Consider the following 23,944-nt stretch of genomic DNA (forward strand, 5'->3'; position numbering starts at 1 on the left):
TCCTTAGTTGAAAGAGTACTTTAGAAAAGCTGTGCAGCTATTAGCAAGTGAAGCACAAGGCTAATAACCCCCACCTGCTCATCAAATTAATTATGACATCTGAGCCATTACAACTCAGAAAGAACACACGACTGCAGACTTGTCGTATGTAGAAATAAACACACTCCACATTCAGGGAGGGAAACGTAAAGCAAAAAGTTCCGGAATAAAAATATATAACCTTTCAGCTATAAAAAATAAAAAATAAAAATAAAAAAAAAAAAAACACGTATTATTAACATCCCAAAGGAAAAATCTAAAGGACAGAAGCTGGGACTGGATAAAACATTCCTGCAGAACTCATCTCTACACCTCTGTATGGGCTTTGTGAAGTAAAAGAAAAGAAAAACATATTAACACAGTGCTCTTCACAGCAGGACTGTAAATCAGCATACCCTTTCATGGGAAACCTTGTTTCTCTAAGTTTCCATATGAACCTGGCGGGAGAGGTACATATATCATATCTTCTTTTTCCCCGAGAATTCCATTACTCCTAATATAACAAACGTATCTTTAGTTGTGTTTTCAGACTTATCAAGGACTAAGGTAGGGAAAATAGCACAGAAAAAAAAAAAAAGGCAAAGCACTGAACTCTAAGATAAACTCTCTCTAACTCTGTCTCAACCCACTAAGCTTTGACTGTTAAGGATAAATCACTAGCATACTTCATATTCAGATACTGCCTATTAATCCAGTTATCAAAGATGGTCATGATGCCACAATTCGGGTAGATGAAAGTCTCATTCTTTAAGTCGCAAGTACAGCTTCATCTGAAAAGGTGAAACCATGCATTAATTTGCCATACTTCTAGAGGTCTCCAGTATCTGTAGACATGGTGTGCATTTTCTGTACTTAACTGTACTTTTATGAAACAAATAACGACTTTTCACACTGTTCACTATAAGATACAGCAAGTCATCTCACCACGCACTTTGCTTTTGAATGCATTTTTAAGATGAAAATTGTAATACAAGACTAATTGACTCTAAGTAATTCTCAGGCTATTTTGTTAGCAAAATCAGGTTACAAGTAAACAAACTATTAATACGTTCATGTAGGGTGTATAAGGTTATAAAAGTGTAATTATAAAGGTGTATAAGGAATAAAAAAAGTCAGGTACTAAATACATAAATACTGGAAAAATGTTTATCTTCTGGTAATCCCAACATACTCTTCAACAAAAGCACCTCCAGAACAGCACACAGAATAGCTGCATAACTTCTCTGTCACAAGGAGTACACCCTTTAGAAATATCTCTACCTTTTTTTTTTTTTTTTTTTTTTTTAATCAGTAAGATGGACAGATAATATTTTCTAAATAATCTATGAAATACAAAACTATATTGCTTGTTACAGGTCAGCTACATATACAACATTTTACCCATTAGTATCTATTTTGTGTTAGTAGCAGCATGGTGAAATGAAGACCTCCAGCATTATTTCCGATGAAAAAAAATGCAGTAAAGTTAACTTTCAGACAAGACAATACTTGTCCTCTGCCCTCTTCATATTTTTTAAGTAATATATATGCTAATTATTGAGAAAATCATCTTGGAACCTCATTTTACCTACCCAGCCCTACTTGTTTTTACTTCAATTATTTATTTTTTCAATTCAGGAAAATAATTCTTTCCATTTATCCAACTTTTTCATTCAGCCTAAAGTTGAGATGTGTAAAAAGAAAGTAAATATTTAAAAGTGTTGGGTGTTTTTTGTTTTGTTTTGTTTTGTTTTTTCCAAATAAGGAAAATGATACTTATTTTAGAAAATAAATTATTATCTCTTGGACATGTCAGCACTGCAGAGCCAAAATAAAGCAGAAAGAGGAGATACATTCATCATGCTAGCAGGCGGTTCTGCACTACTTCATATGCGTGAGACGATGAGTCTCACATTCAGCCTTCCCCAAAGTTCCACTTCCTGAGAAATCCTCCTCACTGTGGATTTGACGTGTTGATACTGAAGCCTATGAAAAAAAAAATTGGCAGTAGGATCAAGCCTGTAGACAGAAAAACTATGTGTTCTCCTCCCTGCCATGCTCATAATCTCTGGCTGCTTGCGTTGCCATCCCTGCAGCCTGCTCCTGCCCCATCTGATCCACATGCACATGTTGCTCCTTCATGTCACAGAAAAAAGAGCCCTCAAAGAAATAAAGAGCATGGTGCACACAGGATTCTCACCAACTTTAGGTTAATGGATTGTACAATAACAAGGAAAAACATTACCTATGCAGATGCTGAGTGTTGTGGACTTGTTTTTTCTTTTTCACAGCTATCAACACAACCAATTCAATTTGCAGGAATGTACTGCTTTCCTTATTGCAGGAGCTCACAAAGTACATAATGCTGTAGGACATGTTACCTTTCAAAAGCATCTAAGCATGACTAGAGAACGCACACTGGCCCTGAGTTAACACATGTGGAGTCTATAATAGGATATAGAAGGAAAATTTATTCTTAACTGGTACACTGTTAATTGAATTTACAACTGTGAGTAAAACAGAAGACATTTGAGTGATGCCACGAGATACAAAATATCTAGTCAATCTGGATTGCATCCTAAGTCTTTATGTATATTATCCCATCAAAGTAAGCAGAGGCACAGAATCTGTGTGTCCTCATTTAAAACTTACAGGACTATAACTTGCAAGCACAGTGTCAGAGTGGGAAGAGTTAATGTTAAACTGGTCAAAATATTTTTAGTTATTTTTTAATAACTAGTTCCCACAGTTATGGGATTCCTTTACCATGATGAATAACAAATATGAATTCCATAAAGCATGGCTAGTGTATATGAAAGCTCATGCACTCGCACACATGCACATATAATGTGTACACGTTATATATGCTAAAGTTCAAGACAGGAATGGTATGCACAAAAGTGTCGTCTGTGACACCGCCACATGAAAAACAGTTTTGCATGGAATTTTCTGGCAGGTTACTAGATGGAGCAACGTTGTCACTAAACTCTTAAAAATGCCAAAGGGCATGCCAGAGAGAGTGTGTCTCTCAAAATCCTGCAGTTCCTAGATCTTTACAAAGTACACTGCCTCTTGTATCCACTTAATCTCTGCACACATCTCCACCCCTACTTCCTTCCCAATGGTATGTGGTCTTGAAAACACAAATGTTCAAGTTTCCTGGAGCTGAGCTAAAGAGGAAAAGTTCCACTCCCAAGAGGCAAAGCTAGAGGTTCTTGGCGCCCCTGAGGTTGTTAACTACAGTATAACATAATGTGGCACTTCACCATAATTAGCAAGAGGGAAACAGCCTTTTTTTCACCTCCAATGGCATTAAAGAGATAAGCCAATGAATTCCAGATCACATCTAAAGGCGCAAAGCTGCCTGATCAAGAAAGTGCTTATATGGATAGAGTGGACATATGGACATTTTGTGTAAGAATCAAGAAACAAAACAAATAAAATTCACAGCCACGCAAATCTGCTCAGAAGCATCTGTATCTGCAGATTTTGTTAGCAGAAATAATGTTAACATGGATCCAAGGGAAAAAAAGAAAGTAAGTAAAAAAAAAGACAAGAAAGAACAAAAGAAAAGAGAAAGTTCAGTGATTACTTGTTCCTCTTTAGATTTATCTAAAAACCTGTGACAAGACAGAGTGAGCAATTACGATCCCATAACATTCTGCCAAGTTTCTCCTGATTTTATACATGTTCTCCTCCTCCTTCAGTTGGATAGATCGTTTTTATAAGTGCCACTTTGTGCATTTGTAATGGCTTATGCTGAAAACTTTTAATTCTCCTATCTTTGGTGAGGAACATTACTGCTGTGAACAACACTGAACTTCTTTCCTTTATCTGTCCATCCATCTGTTGCCCCTGTGTGGTAAGTGACTCGTAAACTGAACAATCAGAGACAGTACTGCAAACGTTTCCTTATTTGTAGCTATTCATTGTGAAAATGTGTACAGTACTCCTGATATCTCACATTTCCTACAGCAGTTTGATTTAATAGAAAAGGAGCAACTGCATTACATATCCAGTTTACTCTGATTTTGTGTGGGTGGAGAGGTGGAAAAAAAAAAAAAAAAGTAGCACATGGAACATGCCTGCTAATGGCTTCAATCCCCCAGCTACAGAGCAAACCGTGCATAAACAGGGGCAGTACAGTTTCCTCTCACTGATCTATCAATGTGCCTTAATATCTTTCTAAAGGAGCCACATTAAAGGGGGAAGCAACTGTTCAGTTAGCCATGCCTACTCATTCTTCCGTTTCTCTGCTGAGATAATCATCCATTTCAGCAGCACTTTTCTGAAAAACAGACATCAGTTCACCAGAAACCAGACTAAACCCTCAATCTCCTCTTTTACACCAGTGAGACCACATTCCTCTGCAGGCAGTTCTGACAGAAAGAAAAAAATACTTCAAATTTTAACTGGTTAATGATAGTACTAGTGCCTAATCATCTGGGGGCAGTTTTCACCATTTTCAGACTGACACTTGGCCATGCTCAGTATCATTAATTAGCGTGAGCTCCAACCACAACAGTGCTTGGAAGGAATACTGCACAAGCCAGCCCTGTGGCAGCCCGCTACTGAACTACAGGACACTGGAAAAAAGGGACATCCAGCACAGCCCTGTCCCTGCAGAACGAAGAGGAAAATTTTCCAAGGGTCCAATTTTTTTCATGTTTTCATAAACTCTGCTTCCTTGAAACAGATCCCGTACATACCAAAGATGAGGAGGATCCACCATGGGTAGATAACGCTTTGTTCTTGCCTGTTAACTACACTTTCTATTTCTGTTCTGAACCATGCTCAACTACAGATTATACCAACAGGGTGTATGTTTCTGGTGCTGGGTGCCAAAATTATTTTAAAAAGCAATGTAGCTGGCTGTCACTAAGCCAAACCAAAACTCCGCAAGTGCCAAATGTGGCACCACTGCCAACAGTTGTCTTCTGTTAGACTACACCACCCATTGTGGGATACTTCTTCCTCTCTGTCTGTGCAACAAAGAGGCTGGGCTCAGTTTGCTGGGAGTGACACATCCATGCTTTACTCAGAACTGCAGACACATTTTGGGATATGGCAGCATCCCTTTCCCCTCCTCCTCCAGCCTTCAGCTGACTTAAAGGATTTGTTACTCCCTTTAAAGATTTTAGGCATAACTGTGAACACCGCATGTACAAAGCTACTGGATTTATATTTTGAGAATGAAACCCCTGAAAACAAAGATGTTCTTAATTGACACAAGAACACAACCTCATCTCTTTTCCTAGTTCATCAGAGTACACCATCTTTTCTTTTTAAATTCACAGATTTCAAGAAAAAATACATTTTTCTCTCCCTCTGATTAAAATAAATATTGTCAGGGTCAAACCTGAAAAACTTGTACCAAGTCAGGAAGCCAGAAGAGAACACAGAACACTAGGAAAAACTTAGTCCATGGCTTCTGGACTCTTATACATATATATCAGCATTTATTGACAGTTCCAAAACCACAGCCTCTGAAATACCACAGTCATTTCCTATTTTAGTAACAAGGTGATACTGCAATCTCCAAGACAGCACAATGCGCTAACCACAGAGAACTGCAGATTTTATGCTGGTAACCACCACAGCACTTTTTGTCCAAGTGCTTCAAAGTGTCTTACAAGCATGATTAAACCTTACCACAACTGGAAGATAAGCAAATGTAATACGAGCTATAGTTTAGGAGCTGAGAAGCTGAGGTAGCTTCTGATGTCCAAAGGAGTTTTGCCTTTGACCTCCATTCAAGCGGGGTTTAATGAGGAACTCACCAATGAAACTGAAGAACATGACCCAGGTTCTCAGAGAACTGTTTGTACACAACCCAAATTCCTTACATTGACAGACAGGAGCTAAGTCAGACACTTTACACTATGAATTAATGCGTGCAACATAAGAATAAACTGAAAATTTGAGAAATCTTTGTAGAATTCCAAACAAGTGTGTATTGCATTCATTATCTGACACCAAAAATTATTAATTACTGAATAAATTAAAATTGAAAGTTAGGCCAGGTGTTGGTCTTAACAATTATTTTTATAGAAATTCAGCTTCAGAAAATATTTTTCCTCATTTGAAGTTAGGGATACATATAAAAATTGTTTTTATGATTTTTTATGCATTTTTGTGATCCTATAACTGCATAATGACACTAAGAATAACGTAAATTGTCATGTCATTTCCGATGCACTTGTAAATTCTTACTCCCAGTTCTGTTCATGGTTGTCAACCTCACAAACATACAACTGGGGAAATTATTTCTTCTTCTAGACGTTCAAGGAAAAACATGCCTGAATTTTATTCTGAGAGTTTTCAATGGAGTTTTAGATCAAATAAGTTTTTAGAAATTTAAAATCTCAAAAATGGATGGCCTATAAACAGCTATGTTCTCTCTTCAGCAGCACATCCACAGCATTTACACAGAAAAATTCTCAGGAATTTCAGACTCTGGAGGTAAGAGAGAGAGGAAAAGAAGACTTTCTTTTGGTTGAGGTGGATCTGATCAGTTAGCATCTAGCCAAAATAAACACATAGAAATCTGTGGGTCCCAATGGGATGCACTCACCTGTGCTGAGGGAGCTGGCAGAGGTGACTGCTGAAACGCTATCATCTTTGAAAGGTCTTGGCAAATGGGAGAAGTGCCTGAAGACCAAACGATAGCCAATGTCACTCCAACCTTCAAAAAGGGTAAGAAGGAGGATCCAGGAAACTACAGGCCAGTCAGCCTCACCTCCAACCCTGGACAGCTGATAGAACAACTTGTTTTGGATGCCTTCTCCAAGCAATTGGAAGAGAAGGTTACCAGGAGTAGACAACATGGATTCACCAAGCAGAAATCATGCTTGACTAACCTGGTGACCTTCTATGATGTCATAACTGGCTGGGTAGATGAAGGGAGAGCAGTGGATGTTGTATACCTTGACGTCAGCAAGGCATTTGACACCATCTTCCACAACATTCTTGTTACAAAACTTTTAGAATGTGTGGCACAGGTGAGTGGACAATGAGGTGGATACAGAACTGGATGACTGGGAGAGCTCAGCAGGTTGTCATCAGCAGCACTAAGTCTGGTGGAAGGCCTGTAACTAGCAGCATTCTCCAGCGATCAGGTCTGGGTCCTGTCTCATTCAACATCCCCCATCAACTACTTGGATGAATGGACAGAGTCCACTCTCAGCAAGTTTGCTGATGATACAAAGCTGGGAGGAGTAGCTGACACACTGGAAGGTTGTGCTGCCATTCAACAAAACCTGGACAGACTGGAGGGTTGGGTGGGGAGGATCCTGATGAGGTTTAACAAGAGCAAGTGTAGAGTCTTGCACCTGGGGAGGAATAACCACATGCATCAGTACAGGTTAGGGGATGACCTGCTGGAGAGGAGCTCTGCAGAGAAGGACCTGGGGGTACTGATGGACAGCAGGTTGGCCATGAGCCAGCAGTGCGCCCTTGTGGCCAAGGCGGCCAATGGGATCCTGGGGTGCATTAATAAGAATGTGGCCAGCAGGTCAAGGGAGGTGATCCTCCCCTTTTATTCTGCCCTGGTGAGGCCACATTTAGAATACTGTGTCCAGCTCTGGGCTCCCAGTTATAAAAAGACAGGAATCTCCTAGAAGGAGTCCAGGGGAGGGCCACAAATAAAGGACCTGGAGCCTCTCCCACATTAGGAAAAGCTGAGTAATCTGGGTCTGTTCAGCCTGGGGAAAAAGACCAAGGAGGGAATCTGATAAATGTTTATAAATATGTAAAGAAAAGTGGGAGGCAAATGGATGAGGCCAGACTCTTCTTAGTGATGTGCAGTGATAGACAAGGAATAATGGCCTAAAACTTGAACACAGAAAGTTCCATACAAACATGTGGAAGAATTTCTTTATAGTAAGGGTGACAGAGCACTGGAGCAGGTTGCTCAGATAGGTTGTGGAGTCTCCTTCTATGGAGATATTCAAAACCTGTCTGGACATCTACCTGTGCAACCTGTTCTAGGGAATCTGCTTTAGCAGAGGGATTAGATTCAATGAACTCTGGAGGTCCCTTCCAACCCCTGCAATTCTGTAATTCTGTGAAAAAATAGAGTAGCTCTTTTATTTGGGGGGGGATCTTGTATTGTTTTCAACATGTATTTCATTTAATGATATGTTTATACTGAGCAACAACTGCAGTATTGTCCAGAGTTAGCGATGCTTCTGTCTTCTATGATTTGAATGTATTGCTAAACTTAGTTAATGCAATAAACTTCCCTGCACAAAGGCACTCAGTACAAGCTGAGAGTACTCACACAAAGAGCTGGTACAAAGTTTTTTCTGTAGAACACTAGCTACATTTGCAGCTGTGCTTATTTATCTAACTTTAAACTGCTTTCCATACAGAGAGAAAATCCTATTCCCATTTTAAGGCTAATAAATATATAATGCTACTAACTGGAGATTCTCTATTGTTTGGGGGGGGGTTGTTTGTTTGTTTGTTTGTTTTTGTTTTTTTAGGGGAAAAAAAAAGAGTGCTGAATGAAGAATGGTGGAATTTAGTTCTGCAGTCTCTGAACACATCTTGAAAGTAGGCAAATGCAAAGTTTTATGTCAAAAGTTTTGAAAAAAACAAATTAGTCCTGAAATACCAAACCACAGTTTCCCACACAGATGCCAAATGGCTGTTTACTCACACTAATACAGATTTCACTCACACATCCATGATCTAAGCTCACCCAGAACTTCAGCTGAAGAAACTGCTGATGTCTTATTCTTCTTACACACAGAGCCATGTTTGAACACCATGGTCAAAGCTGAGTGCAACTGTTGAAGTGTTTTCTTTATACACCTTTGAGAAGTTTCTTGCAGAATATATATCAGATTCTTTATATATCTTATATATTCTTATTTTGGAGGAACCACGGAAGACGAACAAGAATGTCTCACTTTCTTCTTCATCACCTATTAAGGGGTGGCTGAATGACCCACTGTCTACATAATGAACTGAGTTTTCTTCCAACAGGAAAGAACACCCTCTTATGTTGACTGTACTGGGCATAGGTGTCAAGGTGTTGGTAGTGGGGATGCTGCTGGGGTGGCCTCTGTGAAGAGATACAGAAGCTGCCCTTCGCCAGGCATGGGTGGCTCCAGCCAGCTCCAATGGCTCCAACACAGGGCATGTCTCAGCCCTTCAGCCATGCTGCTGGCACCTCTGAGAGCAGTTGGTTAAGAAGGAGGACAACACCACACAGAACAGTGAGGACAGAGGGAATAAAACAGTGTGAGGAACATCCCTGCACACAGCAAGGACAGAGAAGCATTTGAAGGAGGGGCTCAAGGAGCTCAACGGTGTTTCCCTGCAGCCCATGAAGACCACGCAGGTACAGTCATTCACACCACAAGCTGTGGAGGACCCATTGTTGACTCAGGCGGACATGCCCAGACAGAGCTACCGCCTATGGGGATGACCCACTGTGGACAGAGGAAAAGCCTGAGGAGGAAGTAGCAGCAGAGCAGACCGATTACAACCTCCTCTTCTCCCTGTGCCACATGGGGAGCAGGAGGTAGAGAAGTTGGAAATGAAGATGAACTTGGTGCAAAGGGGGAGATAGGAGGAAGATATTTTAGTTTTGCCTTTGTTTCTTGCCATCTAACTCCACTATAATAGGCAATAAAATACTTCAATATTCCTTAAGTTGCGACTGTCTACCCATGGTGATAACTCACAGCTGACCTCTCCCTGCCAACCTTGACGTACAAGTTATCTTTTCTTTCTTTCTCCCCCTGTCCTGTTAAAGAGAAGTAGTGAGAAAAAGGCTGGATGGGGGCCTGGTAGCTGACCCAGGCCAACCTGTCATACCAAGAAAAGTCAAAACAGGCTTTGTTTTTTCCTTCTTGTGACAAAATAGTTTGTACCAGCCTGCCTGTCCCAGACTAGCATCCAGACAAAAAGCCAGAAGCTTAGCTTATGCCATAGGTTGTCTTTTATCAATCATGTTTCATCACATTTTGAACACTTTCTGCTCATCAATAAAAAAAAAATAGAAGGCAAAATCTCAAGTAACAGTATTTCCATATCTAAGGTTTTGAAATCAAGGAAAATACAGATTTCTATGTAGGCTTTTATACGATGTCTGATGTTGTTCTACTGAAGTATGGACACAAGTATGAAGCACAAACAGATGCATCTACCTCACTTTCTTGAACATTCTGTTTGTAAACACAAGAAACATATTTGTTCACCAAAAAATTTTTCCAACCTAGCAAATTTATTAATTTACACCTAATTCCAGTTTTGCATAATACTTCTTTCGGAAAGATGGAAAAAAAACATCTTTCTGTCTTCCAAAGCATCTTTTTGCACTTCTAAAACACCTGTGCCCACAGAAGTAAATCGTGCTGCAGGAACTGCTTCAGAATAAATTACTTAGTATTTTGTATATTTACTTCTAGAGTGGCAATGAAGCATGAGGTAAACAAGACTACTCATTTAAAAGATAATCTCAAGACTCTTCAGCAACAACAGTTGATCATTTTGTGCTTGTGTTACACTGTTCAAACTATCATATTTCATATATCATATTTCTAATTTACATATTTCAAACTATCAGAAAATTGCATCTGTTTTTTAAATTTTATGTTTTACACCAAATCAGCTCCCACACTAAGTTCATCCCGTCACCACCCAAATACTTCCTGCCAGAATGAGACAGAGATCAGCAAAGTTGTGAGACAGAAAACCATTGGGGCCAGGGCAATGTAAGGTTGCTGAGGAGAGCGGGCTTGGAGAAGGGCCTCTTTATGAAGTAGCTATCAATGAAGTGATATCAGCTGTTTCATGGGATTGCACCCACAAATTTATCTGAATATTTGAAAGACTTCACTGTGAAATAAAAAATATGCCGGAACCTATGGGCATTAATATAAGAAATAATGGATACTATGGGAGGAAAATAAGTTATTTCTTGAATGTGCATTTCATTTTATGGATGAATTTGTACCCTGCAGTCACTAAAGCATTAGTAAATCCCTATTTTAAAAGTTCAGGAGAAAGTGTAAAGAAAAATGGAAAACAAAGCAACAGAAAAAGGCGATTCTAACTAACAAGAGTTCTTCATAACCAGCCCACTTAACATGCATTGTCTCTGTGAATTTTCTGTTAGTGGAAACACCATCTCTCCTTACACACACATACACAAACACACACACAAAATAAATAAATAAAAACTACTTCACAACATATCTACAACTCTTGCTAAATGGGCAGCGATACAAAATCACCCCATTCCCAATTCAAAAATAATGCACGTGGCTTTCTGGCAGCATTCATGCTAAGTTTATCCAGACACTTACTGTATGCACACAGGCAAACAGTGTAGAATTTTTGAATCAGTAAGTCATTTGGAAGAATCTCCAGAAGTGTGCCGAGGCATGCTTCTGGTGCTGTGCCAAATTATGTGCTTCTGTTTGTGGCTTTCATATATGAATTAGACAGATGCACGAGCATGTACTATTTGGCAAGTAGTGACAATAGTCTACCCTCAATTTAGTAATTTAAGCTTTTCGTAAGTTTTATTCCATGAAAGAAAAAACTCATGACTTTTTCTTCGGGCTCTATCTTCATTTCCCTCATCATCTTCATATTCATTTGCCAAAGACAAGAAGCCCCTATAACTTCAGAATGCCCTCTTTAGATAATTCTAGTTCAGGAATTTGAAATAGAAGGTTCTAGTAGCAAGTACGTTTAAAACAGAGATTGCATTTATAATTGCTATGAATGTGACACTTCAATAATCCCAGAAGTCCCACTGTAGAAGGCTCTAACACAGAATATCCTGCATTGGAAGGGACCCATTTCAACTTCTATTTGGAAACTAGTTAAAGGCAAAGTTATTTGGAATGTCAGAATCTTGTACCTGGACTGTGCCATAGGTAAGTACAGACTTTTTCACAATACATACAATTAACTCATGGGCTTACCATAACAAACACCCACAGAGCTCTTCCTCTTCTCACTACCACAAGCTTGAATGACATACCTAGGGCAATACTCCTTGATTCTCTGCACTGCAGAGCTTGAAGCACAAGAATTTCAAAGAAAGCTTTCTTCTAGATTCTGCAATCATTACAACATTCTGCAAATAACAGACTTTAATCTTCACTTCAATCTGAATTTACCAGCAATATAAACACAAGTGCCATCATCTTCTATAAATCACATATAAAATATCATGCAAGCTCAATCTATTTACAATCTGTCACTTTCCACAGTTTATAGTAAGAATAATAGTTGAGTTACACATGGAAAAATGTACAGAAACCAGGAAACTTTTTTTTTTTTTTTAAGGTAGAAAGGATTAGATACTGACAGTGGCTCATTGTTAATTGAGTCCCATGTGTGAAAGCTATAGAAAGATTAGTTTATACAGCTGCTACTATTTGTCAAAACATTGCTAACAAGGTACACATGTTAAATCTGAGCCTCTCCTTTCAGTCCCCAGAAAGAATGACCACATTAAATTCTATGACAAATATAAATTGAGAAAAATCATTGTCACTTCCTGGGGAATTCAACAATCTTAGATAATTTTTCTTACTTTATTATGACAATGAGTATTTTTGAAACACTTTTTCCATTAAATGAAAGTTGAGTATTTGGAGAGTACAAAGGTAACAACAGAAGGAAACTGCAGATTAAATCCTGATAGATTCTTTTCCATATCTCCAAAAGTATTTAAGGACTGCAGAGAAGGAACAATACCCTGCAGTCATTCCCAGTAGAAGCTAAGAATTTTTAAATCAAAGCTATCCGTAACACAATAAAAGTACAGTATTGTGCTTTGAAATATTGGTAACTTACATTTTCTGTTTTGTTTTGGTTGTTTGTTTGTCTTAAACAAATCCCAATAAAATGAGGGGGGCCACAAACTGAATTAAATGAGGTACCACTACAACAAGGAACTGTGGAAAATAAAGCCTGCTTCTGCCTGCAAACAGCAGCCAGGTCTCCTGAAGAGTGAAGATAATAAACAGGAGCCACCCCTGAGCTGCTGAGCTAGGTCATGTTACCAGGGTGGGCCACATTGCTAAGTGGCAGCTGGGTGCTTCAAAGGGAGCGTGCTCCAAGGCACAGGCTGCATCTGAAGGGCAGCACCATTGCCCACCCTTAACTCATAGCCTGTCCCATCCCTACCACTTGACTTGGAAAGGAGCTAGTTGAGGGGTCAGTGCTGACTGTTCCTCTGTTCACATTGCTATTAAAATGATGGGTATATTTATGTGGTATTTTGTAGGCAGCCATATGCAAGATGACTGCCAGGAGTCAGCTGGCCAGAAGGGAGTGCTTTGTAGTTGCTATAGCGTGCTTGGCTGGCTCAGAGACTAAAGAAGTTTGCTTGTGTCTCCTTTCAAAACATTGTATAAATATATCCTAATATTGCTTCAGGTTTTCTTAAGATAACCACTGTCAAATCCTTATTAGCACCAGGCACCTCCCTGGAAGGTAAACTGAGCCTGCTTCATGCAAGAATTTTGGGACTGTGTTACAAAAATACCCAGCGATAGTACACTTCAAATCAGCACCCAGAAACGTGCTTCAAAATGCACTTCTCACGTCCCTTCTGCAGCTGGATGACAGCAAGACTTGTGTAACACAAGCTTAATGCAAGAGGGCATTTGGTAGAGTCTTACAGAACCAACAGGAAGCGTACTGGTAAATACCAGCCCTAACTTTCAATATCTGAGATCACGGTAACATGGACCATTTAAATGGACATTGGAAACAGACAATGAATGTGGGAGTTTCAGTTTTTCCACTGTCTTTGGTTTGACCTAAAGGAACCTGCTTAATCCCTTCAATGCAGACTGTATTTTTACAGATCTTTTGCTGTCTGTCACATAGACTTAGGCCACAGTAGCTTTGGAGCAAGAAGTCTCTTGGTGTGCCTGCAGAACTCCCCCGCATTTGGCTAAAACTTCTCTTGTAACAAAAAGAATATAAGATTTTCATCCTTTCACGTGTTGTAGGTATTTCAGGTGTTGGATTAAAGTTTGCCTCAGAAAGAAAATAATATCTGAATAATCTCATGATTATGGCAAAGAAACATGAACCACAACAAATAGAGCTATATTCTACATACTCAAAGAGCATCCACATGTAACTGTCAAGTAACAAAAAATAATTATACCTGTCAACGCACCTGTGCAATAGAATTTAATCCCCAAGTGTTAAGACTTCAATTGTTAAAGAAAACCATTTTTATGTTAGTCTTAATTATACTCATTTCAACCTTAGAGGCAGCTGCCTAGTTTAAATATGTTTAAAAAACAATAGTAAGCAAACCAGGTAGAGAGCAGTGGCTATGACAGTTATGCCAATTCAGAGCTGAACGGTGATGTACTTGACATATCTCTGCTTACATGGCTGCACCATCTACATTGGTTCTACACAGCATAAATGCCAAGTTGCTTTAGAGAGTTATTATCTCCAATTTACCATTTTGCTGAGGAAGCAGTGGTAAATAAATAAAACAATTAAAAAGTCACAAAACAGAACAAAAGTGCTCTTTATGCGGTTGTATAAACACAGCGTACAGTGGTAAAACCCCCAAAACCAAATTTAAGTAACAATTATTATAAAACCAAAAGAATGTATAGCAATGATTTTACCCTGTAACTCTTACTGGATGTACTGCATCAATAGCACACTTCATTTTCCTAGCCTCGTTCTAAACTAGAAACATGGATGTAATCTTAGCTTTTGGCTTTTAATTCTCTCTGTAAACTACGCAGAGATAAGCGGCCATGAGTGAGCCCAAACAGAACTAGTAGTTGTGCTTTGACAATATAGGTAAAGGAGACAAAAACATATAAAGACACCACATGGAAAGCCAACCATGGCAGTGATAAAGATCATGCCACAAAGAGCATTGAGGTCACTTATGGATTACACTAAGTTGCTGTAGACCAGAAGTTCATTTCATTTACATGAACTAATGCATACAGAGGCCAAACATAGCTTCTTAAAAATCTAGACAATCTTTAATTGTGCAATTTTTTTCATGCTTCTAATGAGAGGTTGAACTGCTGGCAAAAAAAAACCTGCTCACTCTACCCAAACATTTTTATCAATGAACTACTAATTTGCACCATTTCTTATGTGCCACCACGTACTTTCATCATTAGATATTTAATTTAAAAGTCCATTAAAGACAGCATTTAGTATGATTATATGAGCCAACAGCAAATTACCTAAATAGTAATCTGTACACTACAGACTGAGAAATACTTTTAGATATTTTTGCTTCTGAAGTCTATGTAGTTACACTCTTTGACAGGCAAAAGCAAAAACTTGCAGCTGTCTCGAGAGCTTTTTAATTCAAAAATGCAGAAACAGATATTCTCATTTTTAAAAGTCTCTGAATTCATTAATAAGACCACGATGTATGACAAATCTAATGAGAGTTCACAGCAATGTCCTAGAATTTGTGAGGATCAGAGAACTGTACAAATCATCCTATTTGCATCAGTAACAATGACAGCATTATAAGAACAAGCACTATCTGTTGGCCTCTCAAGAGTACCAGGCATTCCAGCACAATCCATGAAACTATCCTTTAGGTTTTTATATATGTTCTTTTTTTCTCACCTAAAGTAAAATGTAATCAAAATTATTTCATTTCCTCTCTTAGTAGATTTGAAATCATAACTGTCTTATCTACAAAGTCTCCTGCCGTTTAGGCTGAAGTAATAAGCTTTGGCAACCAACTATCAAGATTGAGAAGCCTAAGTGTTCACTATGATTCACACAAATCTGTTCTTCTAAAACAAAGCCTTAGCTACTTTCCATACTTTGATAGGTATTTAGACAGTAAGTTTTAAAAGGCCAAGTATCAGAATGGTTTTTCTCCACTGAATTCAGATTTTAGTCCCAATGGTGAGACAGAAAAAAAAAAGACAGCAGTTGCTGTAAAAAAATGTGAAACTGAAGATATCTGCCTTTTCATTCCTGTGAAAACAAATATTTTCTTATTCACATCTGTTGTATGTCCTGAATAAACTATCACAAACGAATGTACACAATCATTTTAATCATTTGTTTCATGTTACAACAATAGAGTGCTGAGAAATACAGAATTCAGGCTGGAATACAGACTCCACAGAAATTGTTTGAGACACCACTATACACCATGATCACAACTGGGATGAGTATCTCACAGAGCTTGCTGCTGAACTGAGACACAGGAGAACACTGGTTTTGAACACCTACATTCCTTATTCTCTCAGAGGTTGAGTTTCAGATCTGTGTAAAATCATTTCCAGAAACAGCAAGATAAAGCATCACGGTCAAACAAATATCTGTTGTTTCACTTTCAATTAGCCAGGAGACAGCACGTTATTTCAAGAGGGAATGCAACAATTTTTGCATTCCGAAGGCCTTCGTGTTCAGCAAGAACCCCTCAACACAGCAGGATGACAGGACATCCTGTTATCATAATGACATAACAAGGTGCACCGGCTTTGATGGAAAATATCGATAGATGTTCTGTGATATGAAATTCCAGTTTAGAAAGACATGAAGGATGTCACGCAGAATCACTTGCTAAGAATTATTTAAACAACAATAACATAAATTTTAAAAAAATCACTATTTTTCAGAACCATCTAGTTTTCTTCTTATTTAGAATCAGCTTTGTCTTCTTTCTGAACTGTTGCAATCTGATGTAATACTATATTTCAAGATTCTGGAAGGGTTGCTCTAGAATATCAAAAAACAAAACAAAAAAACATCCAATAAAATCTAGAAGGAATAGAAACGTCACAATATTTGGATTTAGGCTAACATAAACAATAGCTAAACAGGGATCCTAAAGCACTGACGGTATTCTTTAAGGGTCAGGGAGTAGAAAAGGAGTGAAATTGTGTGTGCAATTATGTTAGAATCATAGAATCATAGAATCATATAGACTGACTGTATACACTTGCTATTTTAAGAATACTTGCTTTGTGTATAGTTCTAAAAAATAAAAGATAAGAACATTAAAAAATCTGCTGACTGAATTATTTAATTACATTAAGTGAAGATGATAGTATCACCACAAAGAAAATTAGTGTCACTATTTTTTGTTCCTTTTGTCAATTTTAGATCACATGCTTTCTGCCCTCAGGACAAAGCCTGAGGTCATGAGGTCTCCAACCACAATTATATCTCATATCTCTACCACAGTGAAAAATATCAACAGAGATAAAGAAAAAAGATATATTTCCAGACTTTCTCTCCATTGTACAGCCTGAACAGAACTCCATTCACTACCAAGTGGTGATCCTCTGTACTCCCTACCTTCTTCTACCTTACTTTGTGGGTAGTTGCCACAAAGTAAGTACGGTGTTTTCTGATAAATTGATCAGAAACATATTGTAATTCTTTAAGTGATTTCTTTAATTAAAAAAATTGAGAAACACAGAAGGTTACATACCTGGAACTCATTCTTAACTGGAAGGTAACACAACATCAAAAGCTTTGCAGAACCGGACATTTGTGTTCAGCAAAAAAAAAAAAACAAAAAACAAAACAAAACAAAAAAAAAACATTTACTGAAATTTTGTATCTCTTTTTTTTCCAAAACTTCGGTATTAAGACCTATGAAAATTAATGTGTGGTTTTGGGGTTTTTTTGCTGTTTGTTTGTTTTGTTATTTTGCCTTCAGCTCAGAGACCTGTTCTCTGGATCTTTATATCTGTCAATTCTAGTTACTTAATCTTCTCTGTTTTGCTTTGATTGTTAAGCTATTTTTGTTCAGTTTACTTAAGTTACACATTTAGCATAGGTCCCAACTTCTGTAGATCTCAATATTACATCTCTAAAAAGGATTTTCCACTTCAGAAAAGCGATTAGTTCTGAGCAAATTGGAACAGTTGAGACCATATTAAAAATCATTAAGGATATAATACAAAATGACTTCACACCTTGAAACATCAAGCAAAATGTGGACCTCTGATGGAGGAAGAGGAATTGGAATAAATATAATGTGAATATAGAAGTGGCTTAGAGCAGAAATCTATTGAAAAGCATTTGTCCCCCTAAGGAGAAATCTGCTTAATTATGAATCCTGTGCATTTAAGGAAACTTGGCTCGTAATAACCAGAGAAAACACCGAGAAGAAAAGATACTGTAAAGTTACTGCTTGTGAATAAAAGCACCATCCTTGAATAGTGAGCTCCACAAAGGCTCCATTTATGTTCTAGCTTTCGCATCTCAGTCAACGTGCAGACCCACAAAGCCTTGCCTATTTGGCTTTGAACATTATTTGACTGATTTCAGGGAGATGAAAATGTAATGATCTGAAATATTTGAAACTATCACAGAAAGTTTCAAGAACATATTATGGTTTAGGGGATAGCATACCTCTGTCCACCAACTCTGCAGATTCTGACAGTGAGCTAGGACTTTCTAATGCTGGATATCTTGCTCCTTTCTCTTGCTGATCTATTGACATGAGTAGCAATATCTCATTGACCGTTTTACAGTTTATACAATTCTTAGACCACTGTCCTTGCCACATGTAGACTTGACTGTAAATTTTAAATGTAGTGAATCCAAAAACATGGGGGATAATATAGACCTGTTGTGCATGTGCTGCATCACTGATCTAGAGTCAAACTGCTTTTGGACTTCAGAGGGGGTCCTCTTCCCCACAAATTTGGTTCAACTCACCTGCCAACTCCTTGTCTTAGGTTTTCTACAGCTGTTTTATTGTAACATCTGTGTTAAAAGGCACAGTGACTAGTATCTCCTTTCTACCTTTATCTGTATGGCCCAAAGCAGGTAGCAAACATACCTGTGAAATCTCCAGACTTCATGTCAAACGAGCCCAGCACTGTGCTTCCACCTACTCTCATGTGTAATAAAACAAGGCCCACAGGACCCAGCATCGAGCCAGATAAGCTAGTAGCCTAATGTCCTTTCCACACCAGATATCCAAGAAGATGTCACAAAAGATACTCAACTCCAGCTCCAGCAAATGCTACCAAAACTCTAGAGATGTCCTCTTCCTAGAGGAAAGCAAAGGAAGAGGTCTCTACTCATCCCAACACGACCATCAGCTGCTTTTGTTTGGGCATCTGCCTGAAGTTTTACCAGTAGACCATTCACAATTCCAAAGTGAACACTGAGCAAACACTTTGCATGCATTACTTAATTCAGATAGAGCTGAACCTTAGCACAGGCTTAAAGTGCAAGATCCAAAATTCCGCAAAATTTTATTGAAGATATTGCTTTCTCTGTTTCCCAAAGCTCCAAAAACGAGACACTGAGAGTCGCTAACCTGTAAGCCAGAGGCCTTTTTCAGCTTCTAGATATTTCTCACGATACAAGACAGGTGAAGAACAGCAGTGACAGCACACAGCTGCATAAAGCATTTTTCTCTCACATAAATCAAAGTGCAGAGGAGGAAAACAGAGGAGAGACAGATAATATACAGGGAGTTGCTTCTGCTAATAATCCAGTTTATAGCAACAGAAAACAGTGTTACTTTTTTGCTGTTTTCTTTTAGGCCAGATAAAATGCTTCCTCAGAGTTTTCTTTAACAGTCCTGAGATTATCACAGTTGGTGCAACAGATGTTGGTCTCTAGAAAGAATGGCCTGATCCTGTAAAACCTGCTTTCTCATGTGCAGACCCTTTGAAATCAGTGGGATTTATGTAAATAGGGATTTGCAGGATTAGGTCTACAGTCTAGAGAGTCTGCAGTACTTCAGTCATACGTGTTCTAGTTTTGTTGCCTGGGAACCCAGTACACCAGAATAGCTCCCGAACACGCCAAACATCTTTTTACAGAAGTAATATGAAACTGAACGCATTCTTTGCAACACAAATTCCACGTTAGTTCCCCACACTGCAGTAAAATAAGCCCTCCTGCATAAAATGGGGTTCAAAAGGAACAGATCTGATCCATATGAATGGGTGAAATAGAAGAAGAATGTCTATTTAATTTAGAAAGCTGGAGAGAGAAAAGAGAAAAAAGAAAAAAAGAAAAAAGAAGAAACATTTCCCTCCCATTTCCCTCCCTCCAACAGAACACAAGGTTGGATATGCATGTTTTCGTTTCCCAACATCAAAACCTGGAGCTGTAAACATTTAGTATACAGTAAGTTTGGGTTGCCACAGAGACTGGAAAAGAAAAGATGTTGCTCAGAAGTCAGCAGAATTATATAGCACAGGGATTTCAAAATCAGTTCCCTTCAGTGCCACTGACAATTGAGATGGCAGACACAGCTACAGCAAGCACCAGTAGCCACACATACCAACCACAGACTTCCCCAAAGACAAGGCAGTAGCAGCATATGTCAATGCTAAGTTATATGGGTACACAGGAGGAGGCCTGCTTTTGTTTCTCATTGCCCAAATGCCCTAAAGCAGGCTGTTGCCTGCTCATCACATCCCCAGAACAGGGCACTCATTCTCTTCCACACTTGGCCACTCTCTGCTTCACCTCCTGTCTACTTCCTCTCCCTAATCCCAGAAGTGCTATCTTCTCTCACCTTGTCCTGGCCTTGCATCCCCCCAAGTTTCTGGCAGTAGCTGATTAATTGCTCTAGTTTCCATTGGCAAGGATGCACCCACATGGTAGCCTTGGCCACCAAGCAATGACACAGTGATAGACCCCCCAAAAAAACCTGAATAGTGGTAGCTTCCTGGGAAATACCTGGCACTTCTACTCTTTTCCTCTGATGTCCATGGTTACTCTGCAGCTCGGTTGAGTGCCACGCAGACTGCAAAAGATATGCTGGCACTTTTGTGTGATACCAGTGATATAGAAACCAGCTCCAATCTTGAGAACTCAGCTAAGGCATCCTTGTCAATAATATACATAGCAACTAGGAAGCTTGCCAAACACCTTTCACTCAAACTTGAAACTACTTATGAAACACTAAGACAACAAACATAGTCAGGCTCATATGCATATGTTGTTATTATTAGAAAATAAAACAGATGAGAAAAGTTCAAATGAGTCTGCTGCGGCATATTTTTGCTGCACAGGTCCATGTCACCCTTTGAGGAATCCACAGTACATAAAAGCACATTCATGCTGCTTTCAGAAGCCAAGTAGGCCTGCTGAAACTTAGCCATTATGTCTTTATGTATCATTGTGCATGAAGGTGAACTTCAGTAGAAATAAATAAATTAAAAGAATTCACAGAATCACAGATGGGATGAGGTTGGAAGGGACCACTGGAGGTCACAGGGACCACCTAGGGCTGGCTGCACAGAGCCGTGTCCAGATGACTTTTGCCTATCCCCAAGGAGAGAGACCCCACAAGCCTCTGAGCTGCTGCCCAGTAATTCAGATAGCAAAAAAAAAAAAAACATTTCCTGATGTTCAGGAGGAAACTCCTGTGCCTTGACATACACCCACTGCCTCTTGTTCTAAAAAATCCTGCCTCCGTCCTCTTTACATCATCCCTTCAGGTAGTTATCTATATTGGTAATATCTTGAGCCATCTCTTCTCCAGGCTGCAGTCCCAGCTCGAAACCTTTCCGCTTAAGGAGAGATGCTTGAGCCCCTTAATCATCCCTATGGCCCTTTGTTGGACTCTTCCCATTATGCCCATGTCTCTCTTGTGCTGGGGGCCCCCAGACTAGACACAGTGCCCCAGGTGCTTTTCTGTCAGTTTTCTTTCCAGCTGGGTGACTGAAATGTATCTACCTGTGTCTGTTGGCCTCAGCAATTGAGTGCCTACCAAAGTCAAGAACAATGTCATGAGCATTTGGAAGACATAATAGTAACTCATTGTACCTTCATATGGAATTCAACAAAAAGTCTATGTATAGCTCACTCTGTATGTTTCTCACTAGACAGAATAGCAATTTTTGTGTTAATGCTTGCCCTATGGTGAAATGCTTCAGCAAGACCGAGTTACCATTAATGTGGCTTGAATTCTGACAAGGTAAAACTGGTTGGACTATATTTAAAAACACTTTTACCTTACTGCAATAGTATAGTGCGTTCCAAGACTATATACTACAGGAACATAAGGCTCTTCTGGTCATTTAACATAGGCTCAGGAGCTAGTACTCTGCCCTATGCTTTAAGTTAATTACTGCTGCACAGCGCAGGAGAACAGCACAGGAGGCCATACTGCTGCACAGCACCAAGAGAATTTGTATGCTCCTTTGATCAAACTAAGCGAGCTGTGTCCAGGAGATCAACTCCCAAGCTGTGAAATCCTGAAAGTTTGGGTGATCTCATTTGTTCATTATTTATGAAGATTAGAAAAGAGCAAATTTGAATACTAGATTAATGTAACAGGACTCGGAGGACATTAAGAGGGCAATTGAACCGCCTCTCTGCTGGACAACTTGATCACATTTAAGTATGTCATTTTGGCAGGTGCTTCCTAAACCAGTCCTTGATAAGAATAACGCAGTCCCACTCTCCTGTTCCAGTCTTCAATTCCATCATTATTAGAGAGTTACTGAATTTGCTGTCTTTTTTCCCAAACACGGCCTTTCCTGATGAAGATGTTCCTGATCTTTCCTGATGTTAAGCCTTTACTTCGTCATCTACCTTCAAAGAAGGCAAATCTAAAATCTAAAAAGCCTCTACTTCACACTTTACTTCTGATATGCACCACCCAAATCTGGACACCACTGAACACGATTATGCCATGGTAGGATGCAAATAATGGTGTCTAAGTCCTTGAAACAGCTATTGCAATTCAGATTTATGTCTTGGTCCACAGTTTGGAATGATCAATATCATTATTTGACTGTAATGAATAGAACCAGGGGGTCCTAAATTTAAAATATGGCTTTCAACACATGTGCTCTGCATCATACAAATGTTAGAGGACAAACAACAGATTAATTGCTGGCCCTAATGCTGTGTTTGCGAGTGCTAAGAAGTCATTCCAAATGTTCCAAAAAGGATTAATGCAGTATAACAAGTCTATTTAATTACTGAAAGACCAGTGATCCTCATTTTATTATAAGCAGCTTTTCCTTTATTTGGAGGCTCAAAATAGAACAGAAATGATTACATGACAACTATAATTCTTGTCCCAGAATATTCAAGTTATATTCAACAGGATAGTGAAAAGAATATGCAAGAGGCCAGGGAAGGCTATACACACACACTGTATCTGAGTATGACAATGCAAGATTAGGCATGTGTTTTAAAATTAACCAGTACTTCTTGCTATAGTCGAACTGCACAAGCAATTCTTATGCTCTGTGTAACAACATGATGTGTTTCTTTAACAAGGAAAAAAATCCAGCAATAATTACACAGTTACAGTAATTACACATAGTTTAAAAAAAAAAAAAAAAAAAGCTTGAGTTTAATAAAATCAAAGAAGCCCATGACTCCTACAACATAAGCCTTTATAGATGACTGAACTGGCAACGATGAATGCATACACGGTAAAATCAAAAGTTGATACAGTTTACTTTAAATTATGTGTCTGAATCTAGACAGCCCTATCAATTTTCCAATTCTTTTTTCTGTACAGGCTAGTTACTCTTTAACTGAAAGATAAACAATGGAATAACTTTTGATGTTAACCCTGTCTTAACTCCAAAATGCACTGAGTCAATCACCTTGAAAAAATTTATGGATGGACTTCTTTTCACTTTTACAAATTAATGTGGCTTCCCACTCTTAGAAGTAGAGAACAGTAGCTTTATATGCGTTTATTTTATAACTAGCTCATTACTGGCCAAAAGGCAAGGAATGAGGAAAACAGTGACTTAAGGAAAAGTAGATGGCATGCTGAGTCCAAAAAGGACAAATTACCAATCAAGTATTTTTGGAAAATTCTAGTACGACCAATAGGGGCTCCAGGCACAAGTTGGCCTTTCAAGGCAAGACTCTGGAATAAACACAAAGCAATATCACACTGTTAAATAAATCTGAGCAATGGGTTCTCCCTCAGTTTCCTTTCAAACCAGACCTACCCATA

At 38.8% G+C, this 23,944-nt stretch overlaps 1 protein-coding gene across 17 annotated transcripts in view; it reads right to left on the reverse strand.

The window, feature by feature from the left end:
- NFIB (nuclear factor I B) overlaps positions 1 to 23,944 on the reverse strand; it is a 269,957-nt gene that overhangs the window by 132,507 nt on the left and 113,506 nt on the right. The window contains exons 3-4 of one of the 17 annotated variants that reach the window (XM_040655448.2): positions 17,462 to 17,503; positions 1,301 to 16,743 (exon numbers count right to left, since the gene is read on the reverse strand). The exons of the other annotated variants lie outside the window; for them this stretch is intronic. Of the exons in view, the coding sequence (XP_040511382.1) occupies positions 17,475 to 17,503 (29 nt within the window). The 3' untranslated portion in view covers positions 1,301 to 16,743; positions 17,462 to 17,474. Of the gene's footprint in view, positions 1 to 1,300; positions 16,744 to 17,461; positions 17,504 to 23,944 lie in introns of those variants that run through there. 17 annotated transcript variants of the gene reach the window in all.

The sequence above is a fragment of the Gallus gallus genome, chromosome Z, assembly GCF_016699485.2.
Source record: "Gallus gallus isolate bGalGal1 chromosome Z, bGalGal1.mat.broiler.GRCg7b, whole genome shotgun sequence".
Taxonomy (NCBI): domain Eukaryota; kingdom Metazoa; phylum Chordata; class Aves; order Galliformes; family Phasianidae; genus Gallus; species Gallus gallus.